Raw genomic sequence first — 23,438 nt, forward strand, 5'->3', positions numbered from 1 at the left:
ACCAAACCAAAGTCAGACCTTTATCCTAAAACATGCACAAAGTCCTCGCAAAGCTAGTATGAGGGTGGGCATCAGGAAGCCAAGCAAGGATCCCAGCATGCAGATTCCCCCAACCCCATAAGCTCCGTCAAGAGACTCCCTTGCTCTTCTCCCTCCTCCCATGTCCAAGCATCACTACCTGTGGGCTGCATGGTCAGACACACTGATGCTGCGGGACCGGAAGGCATCGACAGCTGAGGGTTCCTTCAGCGCTTTCACGGGAGGAGAGTGGTTCAAGTTTGGCCTGGCATTTTTGGCTACTTTAAAGCTACTAGGGGCAAAGCAGCATCAGGACCAAAGAGGCGATTGCACAGGAAGGAAATCATTGGAAGGATGGGAGGTGAAAGGCCACGAAAGTCCCAGAAGACGATGGAGAAAAGAAAGGAAAAGAAGGAAAAAACAGAAGGAGGCCAAAAAAAGGAGGGAGGGGAATTAAAAAACAACAAGAAAAACTTAAAAGCATGAACATTTTAAACACAAAAAACAACAAGCCCGTTTTGCTCCAGACTGCTAAATGTTACCCCAACCCAAAACAAAACAGAACAAAAACTGATCACACACGACCAGATGAAATTAGCGCAACTTAACACAAAGGCGGATTGAAAGTGGCAGCTGGAATGTTAAGGTGCGCTGGACAAGGAAACATGTTACGGCTGGGTGGGCAGAGCAGAGAGACAGAACCATATAACCTCAACGGCTCCCTTCACAACAACCTGCCTCGGCTGACCCACAAGGTCAGAAGACTACCCAAAGTGCTCCACTCAGCTGGGAAACCAACTCCAGGGATGAACCAGGACAATCTTAGGACTGAGAATTAGAATTAATTCATTTTTCCTACTGCCAAACAAAATTATTTGATTTCAAAATAAGCAAGTTTCTTTAAGTGGGAATCACCCTAGTTTAGATTCTAATAATAACCATACCTGGGAAAGACATCAGGAACTGGGAGAATGCATTTCTTACCAGGCAGACAAACACATTCTTGTATCTCATACCTGAGCTGTCCTATCTATGAAAACGTATCGTCTATGCCCTGGCTGCAATTTATTAATAGTTTTGGGATTTCTTGTGAGATTTCTGTCTAGAAGCAAGTCATAAAAACCATTCATCCCTCATTAAGAGATCCTCTCCTTCGGAGAGGAGCAGGTTCCAAGCAAAAAGGGTCTTTGGCAATGGTTTGTGGAGACTCTCTCCCAATGATACATTTTGACCTGAACTTACAAATCAGCAATATTCCAACTTGATGAGAATAAAATATTCAGTCGAGTTAGTGGTGACAGAGCCACAGCAAAAAAGACAATGGTGCCTATGAGAAAGATGGATTCGTGACATTTCAATTATTGTGACTTAAATCTGACACACAAAAACTGTACTATGCTGAATGATGGTTGTCTCCATTCAGCATCTCATTTTGATGGATGTCGCTACTGGGAGGAAAACTAAGGCATGTCTAGAGACAGCTCTGAATGATTCCTTCCCTCAGAGCAGGGCAGAGATCTGGGCCTGGATGGGCGGATTCAGAGATCTCATCCAAGGGCCCTAATGAGGCACTCTGCTCAGGAGGTGGGTGGGTGGACAGCTGCAAGACAGACTCCCCTCCCCACGATTACTGCTAGCAAAGCCGGTGTTCAGGTATCCCCTGGCTTCTGTGGTTGTTTTTTCATGGCTAACATGGAATTGGTATTTCTGTTTCCTGAAGCTAAACTAAACACACTATGCGTGATTTTTAAAGTGAACCACTGCAAATTAATTTTTAATGCTGTTTAACTAACCTTAAACATTTGGAACAAATAATTAAGAATCTGCACAATTCTGTTTCTTTAGCTGCCCCACTGATTAAGGAAGGAAGCATACAGAGAGAAGGGGCAGTCATGCAGCTTCCAGCTCGGTATTAAACAAGGGTTGGCTTCGGGGGGCTTCAGCAACTGCTGTAGCAGCCTTGCACAGGCTGGCTGCCTCCCTCCAGCATTCCCCATCCATCTGGATAAGAAAAAAGGCAACCAAAGATGATTAGTCTCAGGTCTTCACCAAAAAGGGAGAGAAACGTGAACACGAGCAGGCTTCTGCATTCAGACAAAACTTCAATTCTGGAGTTGTGTTGCAGCCACCCTAAAGCAAAGCAAGTGGGCAAAGGCTGAGGGAAGCCATTCTTGCAGAAACTGCTTCTGACTGCTGCCAAAGAGAGAGAGGAGTCCTTCCTGCACACAGAGCCAACTTACTTCTTTGGTCTCTCATTCAGACTTGTACTACGAGCCCGGAAACTGTCTTTCTCTGGGGTGTCATCAAAGGAGAGGAGGATGTTCGACCGCAAACCCTGCCCAAAAGAGAAGGTGGGGAGTGCCAGACAGGATCCAAAATGTTCTCTAGCCCAGACACTCCAGATGGATCTCACTACAACACCCCTCACCCTAACCCCACCCAGAGGGCACCTGGTGTCAGCCCTACAAGGTAGACCAGACAAGACACCAATGCCATATAGGTCAGGGCTACTTTTATTGTAACAGCCATAGGAACCAAACCGTGCAAATTGGATGTGCTCCCCCCGCACCCCTTTATCTTCATATGAATTAGGGAGAGGCTGGTCTGAGGTGTTTACTCAAGTTAATTTCTTGGAAGGGGCTCAAGCCTGGCTTATCTGTCCGTTGCCTTGTAGGGCTCTTCCTCCTGTCCTTCAAGGCACTCCCTCTGCCCCTAGCTGGGAACAGCTGCGTCACTTCTCACAGCAAATTCAAGCAAAGTCTTCCTAGCTTCACTTGGTCCTTGCTAACTACGGGGTAAGTCACGCTAAGACGCCTCCCGTAACAAATGCCATTGAAACGTGCAGTGGCATCTGCAAGGGCTCCTAAGTGTTGTGAGGGTCACTCCAGTGGAAAAGCTCTTGTCTTTGTTAAGTATGTAACACACTCACCTTAGTAATATAGGGAACAAAGTCTTTCCGAAAGGGAAGGCGGCATTTGATAAACCACATGGCTATGACATGATGTGCCAGGCACACAATATACTGGTTGAACCTACAAACAGTTAAGAAAAAGTGTTTAGCAGCCCTGACAGAGTGGGGCCATGGAAAGGCTCTTGGGCAGACAATCAATAAATCAAATGAGTAACAATAACAGGGCAAAGCAACCAGGCCAGCTGCGTGATCTGTTCTACAAATGGAAGCGCTACAGAGAAGTCTGCACTGTGAAGGTCACATCAACGCACAGGAGATTTGCCTGGGAACCATTTACCATTCCTAAATCAGCCCCTTGGCAACCCCATTCTGCCTCTCCCAACCTTCAGTCTCCTACGAGGGGAGGGAAGACAAAATGGGAATGGGCCATCTAAACCTAGGTCCTATTCCGGGCTAGAAAGCCACTCTGGCGACAGAAAACCAAGGATCCCGTGAGGTAGTATCATTCCCGGGGAAGCACCCAGCTTACTTGGAGGGGTTTGTATACGGCAGGGAGATGGCAAATACGCTGGCGTACTGCTCAGCTGCAAAGTTCCTGTAGAGGTGAGGCAGGCGGGCCAGTGCTGGAAGGGGGAAGAAAACAAGGTCAGTTTTCAGGTGACACAGCCGGCCTCGCCCTAGTCCATGCACACATTGCGCATTTCGCACAATTCACCCAGATGAAGGTTGCTGAATCAGCTGTAATGGGCTGGGCTTGTGGGTCACCCTAAGCCATAAGCAACAATCTGCAAGCCACGGGCTGGGCCCATATCAGGCAGCCTGCCCCACCATGTTTTGCCCAGTTCTGGTATAGTGAGCTGAGCTTTGTAGGCTACAGAAAAGGCCTTTTTTGGCATACCCTTTTTGTTCATTAAGTCCTCCCTCAGGGGTATATTTCTTGAATTTTGCAGGAGATGAACTGGGGATGGGCACCTTAAATATCTACAAGATTAATAGCACTTACCCCCCGCCAAAAAAAAAAAAAACCCTTCTCAACAACTCTAATACAAAAAAATGGCTTCCAAAATATCATCCGGACTGTTTGGGGCAGGATGCGCTGCGGTGACTACACACTGAGTGTGGAGGGGGCTGCGTGAGGTTGCCGGACCCTGGTTCCGCATGCTGTATGAACCCAACCACAGAGTCGACTCTCAGCTACAGGGTTCGCCATTTCCATCACATGCTTAGTCTTTTCTTTGCACAGATAGAAAAAATAAGGACCCCTCGGGGTTGAGCTTGACTCTCAACAGCCTTCTTGGCCACAGAATGGAAGTGGTCTGCCAATGCCTTCTTGCCAGATGAATGCTCTAGTGGTCTCCCATCCAAGGCCCAACTATGTCTGAACTTGGCTTCTGAGCCCAAAGTCAACCAGGTTCTGTCACCTGCTGAGACTGAAAATATAAACCCGGATGCAAAGAACAACCCAATGAGATCCACAAGCTAAAATGGTTTGAGCTTTCCTGCACCTGATTTTCTTCCAATTCTCCCCACCCTCTCACTGTCAAAGGCCAGAAATTTGCAAAGGTTAGGGCATTTCAGAAACAGGGCAACTATTCAAATATCCCATTGCCAAAGCTCTTAAGAGGTTCTAAAACAGTTGTGGCTTTCCAAAAACAGCAGAGACTCATTCCTTTTTGCTACTCCTTCCAAAGAGACAGACAAGATGTATGCTACAGGGGCACCACCACTTACTCGAAAGGAATTCCAAGAGTGGGATGGCCATGTTGGCTGTAGCTGAAATATGCGTCAACTTAACTATCAGGACTGGCAAAGCTTTGATGATAATATCCGGCATCTCGACGCTGCAGATCGACAACGCCACCACACACTGGCTGGCGCAGCGGAAGATCAGCCCATGCTCCAGGCAATAAACCATCTCTCGCTGGGCGGAGAGAACATGGTTATACAGGACAGATACAACGTGGGCACCAAGACATTCTGTACTGATTGGTTAGGAACAGTTAAGAGGGAGGGAGTGGATTCCGATGCGTTTTAGCATCTGAATCTGAATCGAAGAAAGCCATCCCTCCCTACTGCATTTGCCTGGCGCTTCAGAGAGGCATTTGGAGATCATTAAGATCGTGCTATCCTGAATGTGGCACATTGGACCGATTGGCTATAACTGTATAAACTGATTTTTGCTTTTAATCTTCTGTTATTAATTCTATAAGCAACGGAGACTCTCTGGAAATGAAGTGGCGTAAAAGCTGCAGCGATAAATATAAATACGTACTTCTGGAAAGGTCTCAGAAGCACCGAAGCCTTGGCAGGGAATGAAGCAAGTCTCCCTCGGTCCCATTGCCCCTGCCCCCTCATGCAATACCTGCTTCGTTTTGTCCAGGTAACTGTGGTAGGAGATCAAGGCAGTCAAGACTGGAACCACAGCCGGGTGCAAGTCATTCCGGGACAGCCCTTCCGAGACGTCCCTCAGCCGCTCAGTCATCTTCTTATCTGTGAGCTAGCACAAAAGAGACACCAAGTTGTTAAGTTTCCAAAAACAGTTTTTCCAGAAGGGAAACCACGGCTTAGAACCAATCAGTGCAGCTGAGTCTCCAGGCCACGTGCAGTCCCTGAAGCGACTCCCCAAAGCCCCTGCTGGGAACTGCATTTTTCAGATGAGAAGGGGAAAACTAATACCTGGAAAATCATCATATTAACTGCATTTAATTTAAAATTTAGCTTTTGTTTGCACTGCACCCACCCACATAGACTCTGGCCCTCAGCCCAAAACACACTGTACAGCCCTGGATAAAAACACCCAAGGCCAAATTCGAAACCTGCAGAACACACACAAAAGCCCCCACATTTCGTGCTCAAATGTTCCAGTCACAGCATTAAAAGGTGTTGGGGAAGGACAGATGGAAGCTGGGTCCAAAACAGCCAAGCCCACATTCTCAGAGGCCCAGGCGCATCCTTACCATAGAACACAGAGCAGAAGACAGTTGATCAATACTGCAAGGAGAGGTTAAGTAAAGGACTTTATACTGCAGAGATTTGGGCAACTTGTTCAGAACCTGCTTCAGCACCTTCCAGTCTGTCTCCTAAAATGGAAGAAGAAAAGGGAAATTCAAGAAATGAAGGAGTCCATAAGCACCAAACAAAGGCCCTTATGCCCATTGGTCCTGGGAATGATCATTTTTCGACATGAATCGAGTAGTTCATTCTCAGCATCCTAGCTGTTATTTTCATCACACTTTCTGTATTTGCTAGGATATTATTTGTCCTTGATCGCATTTCTGAAGCAATATTGGGAAACAGAGCCCAACCCTCAAAATAAGCAAATAAATGTTATTATTGGATTCCTTGAACAAGCAGGAATGTTCAAGCAGGTGCCTTCAAAGTGCTTCATCTTACAATTATGTAACTGTAAACCTTCTAACAACAATCCTACAAGCTTGCCTTCCTAACTGGGTATCCTTAAGATGTGGAAAAATTATTGCCAGAATCTCCAACCAACAGAGCATACGTTTGGCCTAGCAAAGGGTTATGGGAATTGAAGTCAAGGCATATGAAGGGCACCAGTCTGGGGAATGTAACTGCAAGTAAAGATACTATTATTCTTCCCTAAATTACAGAGAAGAAAGGGTGCAAGTGAGACTTGAACTGGGGACTTTCTGATTCAGAGCTCAGTCTCTTCAGCACTCTTCTAAAGTTTGCTGCAAGATGACTGCAGCTTGGCAACCTGTGTCAAGCAAGCAGGGAAATGCACTGCTATTCACAGAGGCTGCCTTGAAACGCCAATTGCACTTCATCTCATGAGTGACTCTGGCTTCAGTCTCATCCCGGCTGGATACTGAGAACTCAGATCAACCGGCAGTTGTCCATTTTGATCCCTCACTCACTTGCTTCAAGCACTGCAGAAGAACTCCAAAGAGGAGAGAATAAGACAAGTGGCCTGTACGGATGGGAGCGTTCTGAGGGAGCACGCTTGGACTTCCCGAGGGAGGGGAGAGAGTGCCAGCAAGTTTTTTCTCGGGCTCCCTGTGACATAAGAGGAGAAGACCATTAGCAAGGCCTGGTGCCAAGAGCTCCAAGAAGCATCCTCTTCCATTCAGAAGAGAGAGCTTCTTCCAGACCATTCCAGCAAGCTTTAGGCTAGGACAAAGCAGAAGCATTTTGGAAAGGAGACAGCTGCTGTCCCCAAGTTCTAAAAAGGGAAAGGCTGCTACCAAAAGAAACATACACCGAATCGCAGAGACAGTAGGGGCTGAATCTCACAAGGCCATCTTTGGTGGGGAGGCCCAACCGGTGGAGAAGAGAGTCAGCACGAAGTGAGAGCAAGAAGTCAAATGCCTAAAAACGGAAAGAACAATCCAGTGTAAGAGCAAGAAGTAAAAGAAGGGGCATCATTATTGGACGCGCCAACCATTCCAAGCCTAGCTACATGAGAAGAGCTCCTCAGCCAGGCTAAGTAGCCCCATAATATTTCTGAAAAAAGCTTCAGGAAGCATTAGATGGACAGTGAGAGAGAAACTGTTCCCACCCACCACTGGCACATGATCCCCAAAAAAGTGGATGTCCTGCTATGTCCTAGACACGGCTTGCTGGCAGTGGCTGCAGTGTTGTTAAACCTCATTCCTCTTGCAAGGCTACGTGAGGTGGGAACGTCAGCTTCACAGGCAAGGGAGCCAGCTGTTAGCCTGGTCTAGGGATGTAGCAAGAGGTGTCTCACCCCTCTGTGCCATTCCAGGCCTCTTCCCAGAACTTGTAAAACCAAAATAGATATCTGCCAATTTAGCAGCAATGGCCACTAACAAGGCACCCAAATCATTTCACTCCCCCTTTACTTCATCTCTCCAATATTTCCTGCAAATCTATGGTCCTGGAAGGGATCCAAAAGTGTGTTCTCACCTGCAGGCGAATACTGCTGGCAATAGGGAGGCTGTACTTGTGTTTATAATGGAGCTGAATGTGATGGACAAGCATCTCATAGACCCGAGTGGCATGGCTGGCAGGCAAACTGTACAACTTGGTCTAAAAGGAGGAAAGGAAGAGTTTTTGTCAAACTGGAATTGCTCTCTTTTACTACATAAACACAGAAAGAATAGCTAAAGACCATATTTAATTTTTAAAATATTTTCCTTGTAAGTGAAAAAGGAATTGCTGCCTTCCATTTACCTGGAAAATGACAAGCAAACCAACGACTGCCGTCTTCACATCTTCTAGAGAGGCAGAGTAAGACAGCAGATCTCTTTCTTCCAGGTCAGCAGGAGGCAGCAAGGAACGGGAAGCAACCTTTTTAGGAAGAGAGCGAGCAGCTTTGCTGGAGACCATCGCCCACACCGATGAGCACTGCAAGGGACTGAGATTGCCCGGCTAAACCCCAAGAGGCCATTCTCCCAGATGAGAGCAGAAGAGGGCAAAAATCTACAGCTCATCTGTAGGAAATTTGGCTAGTCCCTTTCCATGCCATTTAGAGTTTAGACACCCTCAAGGCAGTGGGGCTTCCCATTCTGAGAACTACTTCTCTTGCAGTTGTTATGTCCAGGAGAACAAAGCCATCAAGCCCTTCAAAAATTAGCCCAAATCCTTAGCCATGTGGCCAATATTGGGTTCAATGGCTAGCTGAGCCCCAAGCACTCTGACTTTTGGGCTGCTCCCTTTCAGGTACTTCATTTATTAAATTTGTATACCACCAGATCCATAGAGACTTTTGGTGGCTTATATAATGTCAACAATGAAGACATCCATGATAAACAATGTACAGGTAGTCCTCCAGTTATGACGACAATTGGGACTGGTATTTCTTTCACTAAGTGATGCTGTCATAAAGCATGTCACGTGACTGCACTGCTTAGTGACATCCCGCAGTCCCAGTCACTGCCATAACCCCAGGACTATGGGAAGAGGCAGGGGTCCCAGGCAAGCAAGCCAGCGGATGTGCGGGGGGAGGGTACTGAGGGCAGGCACTCCAGAGTGTGGGCGGGTGAAAAAACAGTGAGAACAGGAATGACTTCCTGCCAGTTTCCCCAGTGACTTTGCTTGTGGGAAGCCGGCAGAGAACATTGGAAATCGTGAACAAGTGACCACAGGGATGCTGCGATGGCCGCAACTTCGCAGACCACTCCCTCGTTCAATGCCGTTGTAACTTTGAACGGTTGCTGAACGAGTGGTCGTAACTCAAGAACTACCTGTAAAATAATAAAATGTCCATATTAGTAAATGAAGTGTCCAGGTGGCACTCTGTAATCCATCTTCATGGAGTTATGGTTGGGGCACTGAGGGCCCTAAACCCAACAAGTCTGCACCAGTTAGAGGGAATGCCCACATCCACTGGGAAGCCACCTTTCTACCATCTCCACTCTTGAGATCAGCTTTGCTGACCAGTCAGCCTCCTCTACTTTCCACAGACCAGATGACTTTCCCAGACCATAAGCCACTCACAGCCCAGCTACTTCCAACAGTCCTCCTCTCAATTCTTTGCCATTCATTTTCAGCCTCCATTCAAATCTTCTGTCCTCTCCTTTTTTCTGACCCTGGATTTATCTTCCTCACCATAAACATATCCATTCTTTCATTCCACTTGACAACCTCCACGCCTTCCTAATATAATCCATCTTTCTCAATCACACATCAATCCCTTCTCAATCCCAGCCTCCATGGCAGTCAGGGGAAAACTTCAAATCCGTATTCCAGGAGCCCCCCCCCCAATATTGTTAAACTACACTTAACAACCATTCATTCAGTGACCATTCAAAGTTATGACAGCACTGAATAAATAGTAGTTATGGCCAGTCCTCAAAGTTATGGCCATTGTAGCATCCCTGTGGCCACATGATCAAAATTCGGGCTCTTGGCAGCTCACCACAGGGTGCGCTTCAACTCCCCCCACCCATCTATCTCCCCCCATCTCTGCCCTTTTGGCCACCCTGCACTCCAGTGCCCCTGCTGCCCCCAGCTGACCTTCCCTGTCCTCTTCCTCCCCCTGCTGATGAGGCGCACCCAGCTTTGGGAAGAAGGCCTCACAAAGGGCCAGACTGGGTACACTTCATCAGTAGCAGGAAGAAGACAGTGAAGGTCAACTGGGGGGGTGGGATGGGGGGTGCACAGTGGAAGGCAGAGCAGTGGAGGTGCAGGGCAGAGTGCAGGGGGCCAGGGGTGGCAGGGCTTCACACCATGGTGCTGGGACAGCTGCAGCTGGGGCTTCGTGCTGGGGTGCTTAGGCAGCTAGCCACAGCGTGGAGCTTGAGACTCCTTGGTGGTGACGATGCTGGGGCTGAAGTAGAGGCTGGGGGTGGCCAGCTGAGACTGCTGAAGACCTCAGGCCTCTGCTTGAACCTCAGAGCTACTGGTGCCGCCACTGAGAAGTGCCGCTGTGCAGGGCAGCCAAAAGGGCAGAGATGGGGAGGAGACAGGTGGGTGGGGTAGTTGAAGAGGCAGTCCCTTACCTGGAAGAACTGAGGCTCGGAGCTGGGAGGGAGGACCAAGCCAGGAATGGCTTGGATCGGGGTGGGTCCTCCCTTAACAACCGGGTGGGATTCGCTTAATGATGGCAACAGTGACTGCCAGAGCTGCCATCGCTAAGGAGGGCAGTCACATGATGTCTCACTTAATGACATTATTTAAAAACAGAGTTGTCAGTCCCAATTGTTGCAGGCCCTTAGTTAAGCAAGGACTACCTGTAACTCCCTGCAGCCCCAGTTAGCATGGTGAAGGATTCTAGAAGTACTTCAGCAACATCTACAGGAACCCAATTTCCTCATGTTTGCTTGGAACAGCTCTCCAGGACAATGATTTACAAACTGCGTTCTAAGAGGGAGCCTTCACAGCTACACTTTCTTCCCCATTTACTGCTCAGCATTTATGCAGTTGTGGATTCTCCAAGTTGCATCTCAGATATTTTACAAAAATCTCTCCTATTTTACAGGAAAACATCATCATCCCCATCATCTCCCAAGTGAGAATGAATTCATGGCATAAGCAAAATTTGAATCCAGATTCATCCAAGTTCACCACTCAGTGGCCTTGTTCCTACAAAATAAACCATGATGACACAATTTGGTTTGGGCTTGGTATACCCCGTGAACCCAGCCACTGTGGTTCATAGGTTGTTCATTATTAGTCTATTGTACACCTCTAGCCAACTACAGCTTATTCAATAAACTATGCTGGAATACATCACAGTTTAGTGCTAGATATAAATCATAACTCAGCTAACATGATATACTGGAAAGGGCAGGGAGCCTAAATGTGAGCATCTATGAACGCGATGGTCCCAATTCCATTATCAACCCAAAAACACTGTTGCCATTGTTATAAAAGCCTCTTAATTGTACAAAACACATTGGAGAGTTACAGTGACCTTCAGTTAACAACACAGACTCTACCCCAAAGCATGATTTGCTCTCTATTTTCTGGGAAGAAGCATCACCTTTGCTGTCAGAGAAATGGTGCTGAAACACAATTTCCCATACCTTCTCGATGATATCCAGCAAGCTGTTAAAGTGATGGGTATTGCAACCCTCGGCCAAGTCCACCAGCAACTGGGTGGCCAGTTTGCGGACTTGATGGTCTTTATCTTCTGGGATGTGAGATAGCTGGGAGATGACCAGATTAATCAATTCCTCCTGCAACCAGAGATGATTTCTGAGTGTAACTAAGGCAGACTGACAGGCAGGTTTCTATGTTAACTGGCAGGCAAAACAAGCCAGCACAGCCCCTCAAGCAGCCGTAGGCCGTTCCACCTCCAGAACCATGACCTCGTCATCTCAACTGTATGAAAGACTGCACATTCCAGTCCTGGGCATCCATCTCCTTCTCCCTTAATCTTTTGGTTGTAATTATTGTTTTATCCTTCAACAGTTTTAGTGGGCAATTGTGGCACTTTTACGACTGCTACTATTGTTTCTGAGACTCTAAATTCAGCTGATGGTCAAGATCTCTGAGCAGTTTACAGTAGAAAATGTAGTTTTGTATGATTTTTAAATGCTGAACAGTTTTTTTAATTGATTGTTGCTTCCATTTGTGATTTTAAAAATTGTGTTCTGCTGCTTTTATTGAACCCATGTAATATACTGAAAAATCAATCAATCAATAAATTCACCATCTTAAATATGAGTTTGAGAAGTGCAAGCAGTGACAGCTGGGAGTAGACAGAGAGCAGTGCACAGCAGTGCTTATATTCAGGGTTTCAAAAGGATCCAAGGGACATCTGAAACAGAGATGGAAGGGAGGAGGAAGCAGTCTGCAGATGTTTCAGCTCCAAGTGTTTACAATTCACTGCAGGAAAGCACTGAATCTATGAGACAGTGTCAACGGTTACATAGAAAGGCAATGGGAAATTTTGCCCACTTTTATTTGTAAACATTTCCCTCCTTCCATAGGATGGGTGAACCTCTATCCTGGGGACAAAGAAGAAAATGTTTATTTCTAACTGACACAAATGCATTGTGTCCTGGAAGTTCAGCCAAATAGTCTTGGATCAGCTGGGATTTGCCAGAGACAAAACCTAGTGTGGTTTTTTGTTGTTGTTGTTCTGGGTTTCAGCCAAAACAAACCCCACGGGGACCTGGAGCAATTTCCCGGGGTGAGCAGGGCAAGGCTTGCCTTCCTGTCTCTCTCCCCTCGTTCAGAGTTAAGGGAAGGTTGGTACTGCTTTTGCCTCTGCTGCATGACTGGGGTGCCCTGTCCTCAAGGGTTTTAGCAGTCCCCAGGAGAGCACATCTCCAGGCCAGCCCACCCCACTGTCTTCCGTCTTGATGCCTGCATGGCAAAGGAAGGAGAGGTGGCCCTCTACTGTGGGGCAGTACAGGGTTCTCCCAATGTTCCAGCACTGCAGAAGGAACTACCCCTCCCCTTTCTGCCCTTCTCTGCCTCCCCTTTCTCAACTGCCATCACTGGGACATACTATTGCAGAGGAAGACTCTCAGCCTTGGTTCTTCCCTGCTCTCACCCTCCAAAACAGATCTGCCCAGAACAATCGCATTTCATTTTTATCAGAAAACATCCTCCCTTCCCTCTCTATCTGAACCAAACATGTGTTCACTTTGAGCGTGAACCACCTTCTCTCCCGCACATGGAACAGTTTGCACATGAACCATTTTGTACCTCTCTCCTCTATGCTATTCCACCACAAAGCTTGACCTTTATGTATAATCAGAATGACCCATCTCAGAACAAGAGGAAAACTTACCTCATAAAGCTGCCTATTGACACTCAGCACAAAGGACAGGACGTGCAAAACCTTTATGCGAACAGCACTCCGACTCTCATTTCTAAGCAGAAAAGGTGGACAAATAAAGTTGCTTTTAAAAAAGAGACCACATGCAGCTCAAAATCTTACTGTGGCCGGTGTTGCTAAGTTTGTTGAAATATATGCAGAGTCTGGAACTTATCAGATTCTAGGATGAGTCCACACAGTAGCCTAAACCAATTAACTCAGCAACTGGGGCTGTAAACTATGCTTTGCTGCTTAGTGTTATCTCTGGATCTAGACAACAATGGCTTCAACATCCTTACTCCAATGTGGGAATCCAGCCAGAGAATCAATTTTGATGTAAGCAACTTCATCGATCATTTGGCTCAATCCAGCATCAACAGAAATATCTGCCGCCACAGTATCCCCAATCCTTGACCACCCCACCCTCTTTTTCCAAAGAAGAGGCCATCACTGCTAAGTCCCCTATAATTCCACTGTGGAATAATCTGAACTTCTTCCTAATATTTCTTCAGCTTGAATATCTTGGTTGGTATCAAATCATTTGGGGAAAAGTGAAAATAAGTTTGCTCCTTCAACTATATATTAAGTTGTCAAACTGGGATCAGGATCAAGCCCCCGTGAACATGGAGCTCACAGCTAGCCTTCCTCAATTTAACCTACTTCGCAGAGTTGTTGCTGTGGACAGTTTGAGAGGAGACCCCCATGTGAGCGGCCTTGAGTTCTCAGAGGAGACAGAACATTATTGCAGTAAGTAAGTAGTATTAAACATCAGAAAACGATGATCACATAGGCTGGATCCATAAATAGCCCTAAGCCATAAACCAGTTCACAAACCACAACGGCTGTGTTCATAACAAGCCACATAATGGCTTGGCAGAATGTGTGAGCTCAAACAGAGTCTTTTCCTTACATTGGTCTCCAGCAGCCCTTTGCAACCCTCATCCCAACACCCTCATCTGGCAACGTCTACGGAGAGAAAAGAGACAAAGCGGAGCCACAGAGTGGTTGTGGGTCCTACCTGAAGAACCTCTCCATCAGCACCTGGAGGTTTTGGATCCAGCTGTCCTTCGCAGGGTGGATGGACTGAGCTCGGTACGTTATGAGGTTCAGAACTGAAGATTCCTTCCAAAAGACAGCAGAGAGGCAAAACTGTCACAGTGTTCTGAATAGTCCCCTACCCTTCCTCAGTAAGATCCAGGCCTTCTGGCTTAAAAAGCACTGAATTTTGTTTCTTACTATTTTACACACATTTATACACAAAAAAACAGGATCATGCAGATATAACCAATATATATATAACCAATATATAACCAATATATATATATATAACCAATATATAACCAATATAACAGTCTAGAAGGGATGCAACTTAAATGGTGGTCTCTTCCAGTGGCAGTTAGAAGTGGCACATATTATCTGCCCTGCAGTTTGTAACTTAGCTTTCTTTTTTCAATTCATACGTAACATTAAGCTAAGGTTTGTTTTTTCTAACTGTGGCTCAGTTGAACATACAACCTCTTCACAAGCAACAAACTGTAGATTTATTTGGGGGAATAAATAACATTTAAAATAATGAGTTTTATCAAACAGGATTGATACTTGTTACCATAGTAAACCTGAAATCCTAGCTTATTTCTGTTTTTCAAAGTAAAGCCCATAAGTGCCCCCCAAGCCCTACAGTCATACCACCACCAACACAAGCAGATAAAACAACACTAACCCAGAAACACACAGAAAAAAAAAACTTTAAATGCAATGCTGTCACATAAATTTGTAACTAAATCTGTCTACTAACAATTATAAGGATGTCTCAAATGTGATACTGGCAAAAGGAGGAGGAAATTTATCTGAAGAAGCCAGGATTTACGTTGCTCTTTTGGTCTGTTCAACAAACCATAGTTAAAACAAATCCTAGCTTAGCACTGCATGCTAATGCCGTCAAAGTCTTACCAGTTGGCTTTTACCATTTAGAAGCCACTCAGAACATATGGGAAATAATCTATAGGTGCTCTAAATAAACAATTTAGTGGAAGTGCACTTTTGGGTTGAATAAAATGATTAGAAGGTATCACTTGAGGTGGAACATTTCCCAACAAAGCCTTACAGGCCTTTGGTCAGCACATCTCTCCACAAGTTCAAAGTATCGTTCTTTGGAGCCATGGAAGTCGTTCTGGTCACAGAGTTCCTCAACTGTAGTCAGCAAATCATGAACAATGGATTTCAACTCCTGGCTTTCCAAAGCCTAGAAGGCAGAAGAAGAACCCTGATTTCAAAAAATTGTCTAGTACAGATGCTTCTATTAACCCTGGTGCCTAGGAATGGGAGAAAAATGCATATTCTTCCTACCCACGGTTTATAACCAAAACTGTTATACTTGCAACTCAGCCAACTTCTCCCCAGCAATTGTTTAATCAAGATCCTAGATTCTGTGAGAATTACAGGTGCAGGAACAAGTGCAGTGTGCTGGATCTTCAAAAAAGAAGCAAGCTTCCAGCCCCTGCACTGAAAAAAGCAGGAAACAGACATGTTTTTCTGCCCTAAATTTTCTATATAGAGCTGTTGCATTTGAAAGTAAGGACGCTCTCTGGAATTCTTGTGTTGGAACCTTTACCTTCCTGCTAACAGATACTATTAATCAGAACTCTCAGTCTTATTCCTTGGATTAACTGTTTCAAATCTAGACAGCAAATAGGTAGTTTGACCATTTCTGGGTGTTACTCACAAATCATGATTTCCTCAAGGAAAGGATAACCACATTCCAAGCAATGCCTCCTAGCTTACGTGTATCACTTAGGGATATGCAAAACTCCGTGGACAAACTGTTCGACGCCCAGAGTAGCTGGTTCCATGTATGGACCCAAACAGCCAAATCACATGTGTTTGGGCTGTTTGGGTCCATACATGGAATGAAATACAGCTATTTTGCTTTGAGCAGGCACTGAAATGTGGCTATTCTGGGCAGAATTGAATTGGTGGAGGAAGGGATAAGAACGGGTAAGACGCCATGCTCATCAGTGGTGGCTGGGGTGGGGGGCAAGAGCGAAGGAGAGGGGCACTGGAAAGATCGGGGGGGCAGGCAAGCAGGCAGGTAGGAGGGATATTGGGAGCTGTTGAGGACAGGAGGGTGATGCAAATCAACCTTGCCCTCCTGCTTCTGTAAAATCCCTCTGGCTTCCCTTGGGACTTTGATTTGAAACCCAGAACCATCAAAAGCTCTGTGTTCTTTCTGCCAAACGTTCTGCTAAAATGGTCTAGCAGAACTTCTGGAATGCCTTAGTTTGTTCCAGATTCAAAACACCACAGCTTTTCTTTTTCATGCACACCCACACTGCACATTGCAAAACTATAACGGTGTTACCCATGCTAACAAAAGTACAGAGATGGCATCCACATTTCTGGGATTAGTTTTGACCAAAGCTTGAGGGGAAAGAGAGCATCAGCGATGCCTCTCCAACATCCCCCAAAAGAAAAGAAGAAAAGCAACAGAAAGCATAAATACAGCAGGTTGTAAGAATAGCTTATAATCTAAACCACACCAGATTTTCATAATCTGGTCAACTGGACTAGCAAACTCTGCTCCACCAAGTGGGCACCTAAAATAGGCAGCGCACTTACCTGCAGCTGCTCAACCAGCCGCTGCATGATATCCAGAAGGACGTCCCAGGTGACTGCCTGAAGTTCCTTGCCAAATTTTTTGATCAGCCTTGTTATGGAGAGGACGATTTCATAAGACACGATGGCATTGGGAGCTGTCATGGCCTAGAAGGAAAAGCCACAACCAAGGGAAAAGCTGGTGGAACAGAAGCAGCACCTTAACTGAAAGGAGCTGTCTGGTAATTCCACAGGTGTGGGCACAATTCAGAAAACAAGACGTTGTTACAGAGGCTGATACATACCACCCATGAGACAGCTAAAGATCATTCCCCAGGTCTGCTCAGATGGACTCTGCCTTCCTCCCCCACAGGGCCATTAACACCAACAGTCAAGCTGAAAGGATCCTAGGGGCTTATTTCTTTAGAATTTGTGTTTGTTTTACAACCTCTGATATTCTTGGAAGCTGCTCTGGTAGGAATTATTTTGAAAGATGGGATACAAATAATTGTAATAATTAAATATTCATGTAGCTATATCCACAGCAACTGAAGTGCTGTATAAAGCTAATAAAATTGGGTGGTGTTAGATGTCTGCTGCTGGAGGGCAGGGCCAGGAGAAGGAATCTCTGTCTGGCCAAGAAGGACCCTGGCTGGTAAATGCTGTTTGGAACTCCAGCTGGAATCTCTCCATGAGACCCTGGAATACAGGGAGTGGACTGTCTCAAACCAAGGGTCCTAGGGAGAATAAGATCTGGAGGTGGGGAAAGCCTTAAGGCTCACGTGAGGAAGGATAGGCAGGTTGCATGAAGTCCCTGCTTCTAGCCCTCTGGCCTCTTCACTGGGACCAGGACCAGCCTGCTGCTGGTGAAGGCCAGGGCCATATGCAATAAGATCTCATTCATCCACGATTTAGTGGTGGTGAAGTCACCAACCTGGCATGAATTACTGAAATCTATCAGGGCGAGGATTGGGACTTTCCCCTTCCCAAAATTGACAGCTCTTGCTTGATCAGCAAGCAGAAGTCATGGATGGGGGACCTTTGCCCAGCTTTGGCCAAAATGACCACTATGGAGCAGGAAGCCCTTGTTACCTCCCATCTAGACGACTGTAACACAGTCTACTTGGGGCTGCCTTTGAAGATTACCTAGAAACTACTCCTGGTATAAAATGCTGTTGCCCACTTGTGAGGAGGCAAGAGTCCTACTGCACAATAATACCTATCTGTGGGTGTTGTATTGGTTGCTAATAGATTTCTGAGTGCAACTCAAAATGCTGGTTGTAACCTATAAAGCCCTTTATGACTTGATTCCCAGTTAATTTAGGACTGTCTCCTTCAAGAAGATGCTGCCCATCCCACATGTTCTGTTTGAGAAGATCTGTTTAGGGTGCTCACCCCTCAAGAGGTGAGGGGGTGGGAATCCAGAGCCGGACCTCCTCCGGTTTCGGCCCCTTCTTTATAAAACGGCTTGCCCCTCCCTTGGTCAGAATGGCCCCTTCCTTCTTGAATTTTAGAAGACAGTGTTAATGGCACTGTTCTCCTGGGCTTAGGGGGAATTAGAGGGTAATTGGCTCTACTTATGGATTTTTATATTATTGTGTAGCTGCTTCAATCAGTATTCTTTAAATCTAAAAGCTGCATAGTTTTTTTCTTTTTTTGTATTTTGCTGGCCATAGCCCATCTAAAGTACAGGAGGAGGGTGATATACACATTTTATATTAAAATTAATAAATGAAGCAAAGTAGTAAACAACTGCTAGAGTTGTGCAAGCAGGACTCCAAAGCAGCAGGTTAGAACTGGGTGTTTGTGAAAGGTTGCAACCAACCAAGAGAGGAATCATGCTGCTATCACAGATCAAAAAAGGTATCTGTGCTTATAGCTTCCTTGGACTCCTGCTCGCTCACAGTCCTTTTTCCCAGCTACTTATGAGGCTCAATATATGGGATGTGAGCAACCTTGAAGACACTTAGGAGAGAAAACTGCACTCAGTGATCTCTGAATCCCCTCCCAATACCCATTCTCCAACATTCGCTTGCTTCTTACTCCACCCTTCCTCCAAGGAGCTCAGGGATCTATAGAAGATTCCCCTCACCTGAGTTGTATCCTAGTCAAGGCAACCAATTTTCAACCAGCCATAGACGTTCAGTGAACTTTGCATCTAAGCTAGGATCTGAATGTCAATTTCTCTGCTATCTAGAACCCATGGCAACCTTTGCAAATTGGGAACTTTGGGATGAGTTGGGCCAACTGCCATAATGACCCTAGCTTTTGGCCATGCTGCACTTGGAATTATTTGGGTTAAAATCCAATACATCTGGAGGAACCAAGTTGGGAAGACGATGCTATACCATCTTGTTTCAAACACTCTTCCGGGGATCAAGTTTACCTTCAGGAAAGAGGGCAGCACAGATGTTGGTGAATTTTTGAGAGTCTGTAGTCTGTGTGCACCCCACAAGGCCATCCCCACAAAGAAGACAGCCCCTCTCAGGAGGACTGCATCCGCCATGTAGGTCCTGAAAACACAAAACAGTTGAAAGTGTTCTAACATCTTCCTCACAAAAGTCTGCACAAGAATGACAAGTCCCAGAATTTGTACATTTCCTAAGTCAAGTCATTTCATTTTATGTGGCACCCAACCATTTCCCTGCACTACCAAGCTGGTCCTTCAGTATACCACCCCTAAGGCTTGCTCCCATCCCTGAGAAAGAGAGCTTCGACCAGGGGATGCAACATACCTGTCCTCCATGATCCGACACATGTTATAAATGGCACTATGACCCAGGTGAGTTCCCAACAGTTTCCGCATGAGCTGAAGGAAAAATAAGGGGTCTCTGTTAATTGTACAAAATCCCAAGAATTCTTCACTTAAAGTACTGTAAATTTTGCAGCAAAGAAATGGAGAGCACCAAGCCTGATGACAAATTATCTGACAGAAATTTAATGAAACTATGTAACATTTGCATCAATTATGTGCTGTATGGTAGATAATCTGGCATACTATCTTACAAAACGTCACCCAAAAGTTCTCAGTGCAAAATTCCAGTTTTTTAAAGCACAGATAAGTGAAGTTAAATTTGAGATGCTCTTTCTGGTGTAAAGCAGCCAGCAAAGGGCTGACCCCTAATCTGTAAGTGGCAAGGCCAAAAATGGGAGAAAAGACCCCTGGGGGGAGTTGCTGGAAGAATTCTGAGCGAATGCCAGCTTTTCAGACCTTCAGCCTTCCAACCTGACAACTCCAAAAGGGGCAGAGAGAGATCTGTCTATTCAGTTCTACTTTTCCTTATCCGAGGCATTTTTTTGTGGAAGCCCTAATAGGGCATCATAGCAAAAAAGACGCTGTTTGAAAACCCTCAATTCTTCCACATGGGCCCCAGGAAATATCTGCTCCCATCCTAGATCATAAAGCAGCTTTCTTCGGAGAATCTTTTGTAACCTCTTGGGGAAATAAAACTTCTACACAAAATAGCTTGCTATGAAGAAAATAGGATCTGGGAATGTTTTGCCTGGAGATAAGAAGATTACCAGATTAGAATATTACTTGGTTCACACATTCTTATGATTGAATTTGCTGTTTGTTTGGGGTTTTTTTATTCATTTTTTATTGCTTTTTAATCAATAACAAAAAAAGAAAACACAAAAATATCAAGAAGAAAGAACATAAGTGCTATTATGAAAAAGTGACAACAAAATAAAAAACTTAGCGTAGTACATCATTATAACAGTAGTTACAAATTATATCTAATGCAAATATTAATCAGATGCATATGTATTTCCAATACATTTATGTGACTATCATCCACCTATCATTCTTTTTAACCTACTCTATTTTGTATAAATGAGGCCCATATTTCATTCATACAAAGTCTACGCCTGTACGTTTGCCCTGCCAGTGTTGGGGGGGGTTGTTTTATTTTATTTTATTTTGTTTTCCTCTGGTAGTTCCTTGATTAGGGTATTTTTTCCTGCTTGATTGTATGTCTGGTGATAATCTTGGTGTTAATCTCTGCTTATCTGGGTGATGACTGCTGGTGAGGAGATGTTCTGGTCTTTTGTTTTCCTTTCTGTTGTCTCCTTTGAATAGTGTGTAGATGTTGTTTATTTCTGTGTGCCTGTTGATGGCTACCTTGTCTGAATACCAAGCTTCCAGGAATTGCCTTGCATTTTTGGATTTAGCTTGGTCTAAGATGCTGACAGTTTCCCAGTTGAAACTGTGATTATGTCTGTCTATGTGTTGTGAGATTAAGGAGTTTTCATCGTGTCTTCTGACTGCTAGTTGGTGTTCATGGATGCGCTCTGCAAGCCTTCCGCCTGTCTGTCCTACACAGTAGTTGTTACAATCCTTACATTGTATGTTGTAGATGACTCCTGCTTTTTCTTCTTGGGCTACTGGGTCTTTTGGTTTACTTAGGGTATTTTGGAGTGATTTTGTTGGTTTATGTGCTACAGAGATGCCATATGGTTGTAATAGTCTGTTGGTGGTTTCTGAGACATTTCTGATGTATGGCAGTGTGATCCTTTTCATAGCTTGTGTTGGTTATGTTGTAGTACGTTGAATGGTCAGGCACTTTTTGATAAAAGTTGCGTGGATATCCATTTTGTTGGAAGGTGTTGTATAGGTGGTCTGTTTCCTTTTTCTGCTGTTCTGGGTTGCTGCAATGCGTTTGTGCTCGCTTGAATAATGTTCTTACACGGCTCCTCTCGTGGGAGGTTGGGTTGTTACTTTGGTAATGGAGTACTTGATTGGTGTGGGTTGTCTTCCAATGAACTTGGGTTTCTAATTTCCTGTTCTTTCCTCTGCTGATGAGGATATCCAGGAAGGGGAGCATGTTGTTGTTTTCTTCCTCTCTGGTGAATTTTATTCCTTTGAAGATGCTGTTGATAGTTTCATGTGTCTTCTCCAGTTGTTCCTTTTTTATAATAACAAATGTGTCATCTACATACCGGATCCATACTTTTGGTTGTATGTGGGGAAGTGCTATAGCTTCTAGGCAATGAGGTCTTCAATCCTGTTTTTTTTTTAATTTAACTGGGTCTATTTATAAAAATAACCCTGAGCATAAACAAAGCACGTTACGGCTTAGCATATTATATGAACCAGACCATCGTATCAGGGCTTGCTCAAGTATCATTTATTAAATAAACCAGAACCCACCAACCCAAACCAATCAGATTCTGGCCTGGTTGATATCTGAACCCAGCCACAGAGTTGGGTTAAAGCTGCCTGTTAATTCAGCTCTCCCCAATGCCAAGTTGCTTCTGAGTTTTTCTCCTCTTCACCTCTTGCTTCGCAGGACTCAACTGCTTCCTGCTTCAAGTACAGGAAGAACGGCTTACCTCCCAGCAGGGCTCACAGAGCTCCTTCACATTGATGGTCCAGCACAAGGTGATGATAAACATTGGGAGGATTTCAGAAGGCAAGCAATTGTAACACACCACAGCATCCAAAACTTGCAGGGAAACCTTGAGGGAAAAGGTTGGTGTGAGGAGATACGGAGAAATGTGATTTTCACATTTCATTTTTGTTCTGTCCCAATAAAAACATGAAGCAAAAAAGGCAGGCAATTGTTAGAAATGCTTGTAAAAACATTTTTACGAGATAGGACTGAGGGAGCAGCAAGGGACCAACGCGAGCAAGCAAAGGCAGCGTGTTCAACATTACCCTCCTCTGAGCAAAAGCTATCAAGCAGACACATAGGAGCATGTCATTCTGGCACACACACCCCCAGATGTCTAACCAATGACACAAGCTGCCAGCCACGGAGTAGCCCAGTGCGTGAAGAGCTGGTTACAAGAGGCTTCCAGCGGCCCCAACATGAGATGCTTGTGGGCAGACCCAGTTGTATGGTTGGCAACAGCAAAGCCCAGGCAGGGGGGTCTGGAGCGGGAGGAGTGACAGATTGGAAGCCGTCGAGGAGAGTTTACAAACAGGAGAAAGAAACAGACAAAACCATGGAAATTCTGAAAGGGCTTTTACAGGAGATTAACTGGAAGGGAGGAGAAGCAGAAACGTATAACAAAGCCCCACTGTCCCAAGAGAGACCTGCTCCTATTTTTAAGAATCCTTTTTATTCTGCCCACATCTATGCAATTACCCACCTTAATGTCAACTGCAGAAGAGGTCTGAATGCATAAGGCGCAAATCATGCTAAAGGAAAGGAAAATGTGGTTAAAGCTGTAGGTTGGTTGGCTCTTTAACTGGACCTCCAGCGCAGAAATCTTTAATCTATAATTCAAGCCTGTCAGAAAGCCACCCCACCCAAGCTTGGGTACATGAGGACCACTTGTTCTGACCAAGTTCTCCACCAGCCCATGGCTCACAGCTAATTAATGGCTTTCTTATGCTGCCATGTCAATTAAGTCAGTGCTTGAACTGACTTTGATATAAACATTTTTTCCACATCCCAGCCAGCACAGAACATGAAGTCTACAGAGAAGTTTGATTATTGTTTCAAAACAACCTCCCCCAAACGGGGTTGTCTAGATATTTTGGGGCCACAGAACCCAGAATTCCACACTAATTACGCTTCCTTATAATCAAGAGAAGGTCTAAAACTTTGCCTTACTAGACCATGCCAGCAATGTAGTCATCCAAGTAACAGCCGTTGAATTTGACTAGGTTGATCAACACCAAGAGAAACTCTGAAGTCAAACCAACTTTCATCCACTGAAGAACAAATTCAGCTGAAAGAAGCAGCAATGAGAAATGGGGTAGAATGCCAG

General features: G+C 45.2%; 1 protein-coding gene across 7 annotated transcripts in view; it reads right to left on the reverse strand.

Annotated features, from left to right (window-relative positions):
- The window catches only part of TSC2 (TSC complex subunit 2), a 61,524-nt gene that overhangs the window by 32,626 nt on the left and 5,460 nt on the right, over nucleotides 1-23,438 (reverse strand). For 3 of the 7 annotated variants that reach the window (XM_088152425.1, XM_088152411.1, XM_088152415.1), the window contains exons 6-26: nucleotides 23,282-23,399; nucleotides 22,815-22,863; nucleotides 22,053-22,178; nucleotides 19,454-19,527; nucleotides 19,105-19,231; nucleotides 16,743-16,886; nucleotides 15,232-15,369; nucleotides 14,146-14,249; nucleotides 13,101-13,182; nucleotides 11,383-11,535; nucleotides 8,087-8,203; nucleotides 7,820-7,942; nucleotides 7,152-7,261; nucleotides 6,811-6,949; nucleotides 5,887-6,009; nucleotides 5,292-5,426; nucleotides 4,661-4,850; nucleotides 3,459-3,552; nucleotides 2,948-3,050; nucleotides 2,259-2,353; nucleotides 179-310 (exon numbers count right to left, since the gene is read on the reverse strand). In XM_088152425.1, coding sequence (XP_088008551.1) covers nucleotides 179-310; nucleotides 2,259-2,353; nucleotides 2,948-3,050; nucleotides 3,459-3,552; nucleotides 4,661-4,850; nucleotides 5,292-5,426; nucleotides 5,887-6,009; nucleotides 6,811-6,949; nucleotides 7,152-7,261; nucleotides 7,820-7,942; nucleotides 8,087-8,203; nucleotides 11,383-11,535; nucleotides 13,101-13,182; nucleotides 14,146-14,249; nucleotides 15,232-15,369; nucleotides 16,743-16,886; nucleotides 19,105-19,231; nucleotides 19,454-19,527; nucleotides 22,053-22,178; nucleotides 22,815-22,863; nucleotides 23,282-23,399 — 2,476 coding nt within the window. The remainder of the gene's footprint in view (nucleotides 1-178; nucleotides 311-2,258; nucleotides 2,354-2,947; nucleotides 3,051-3,458; nucleotides 3,553-4,660; nucleotides 4,851-5,291; nucleotides 5,427-5,886; nucleotides 6,010-6,810; nucleotides 6,950-7,151; nucleotides 7,262-7,819; nucleotides 7,943-8,086; nucleotides 8,204-11,382; nucleotides 11,536-13,100; nucleotides 13,183-14,145; nucleotides 14,250-15,231; nucleotides 15,370-16,742; nucleotides 16,887-19,104; nucleotides 19,232-19,453; nucleotides 19,528-22,052; nucleotides 22,179-22,814; nucleotides 22,864-23,281; nucleotides 23,400-23,438) is intronic. The other 4 variants (XM_088152429.1, XM_088152419.1, XM_088152439.1 and 1 more) reach the window with 2 other exon arrangements.

The sequence above is a fragment of the Python bivittatus genome, unplaced genomic scaffold (assembly GCF_059951505.1).
Source record: "Python bivittatus isolate LINGU-HERP-01145 unplaced genomic scaffold, Pbiv_v1 ctg000030_np1212, whole genome shotgun sequence".
NCBI lineage: Eukaryota > Metazoa > Chordata > Lepidosauria > Squamata > Pythonidae > Python > Python bivittatus.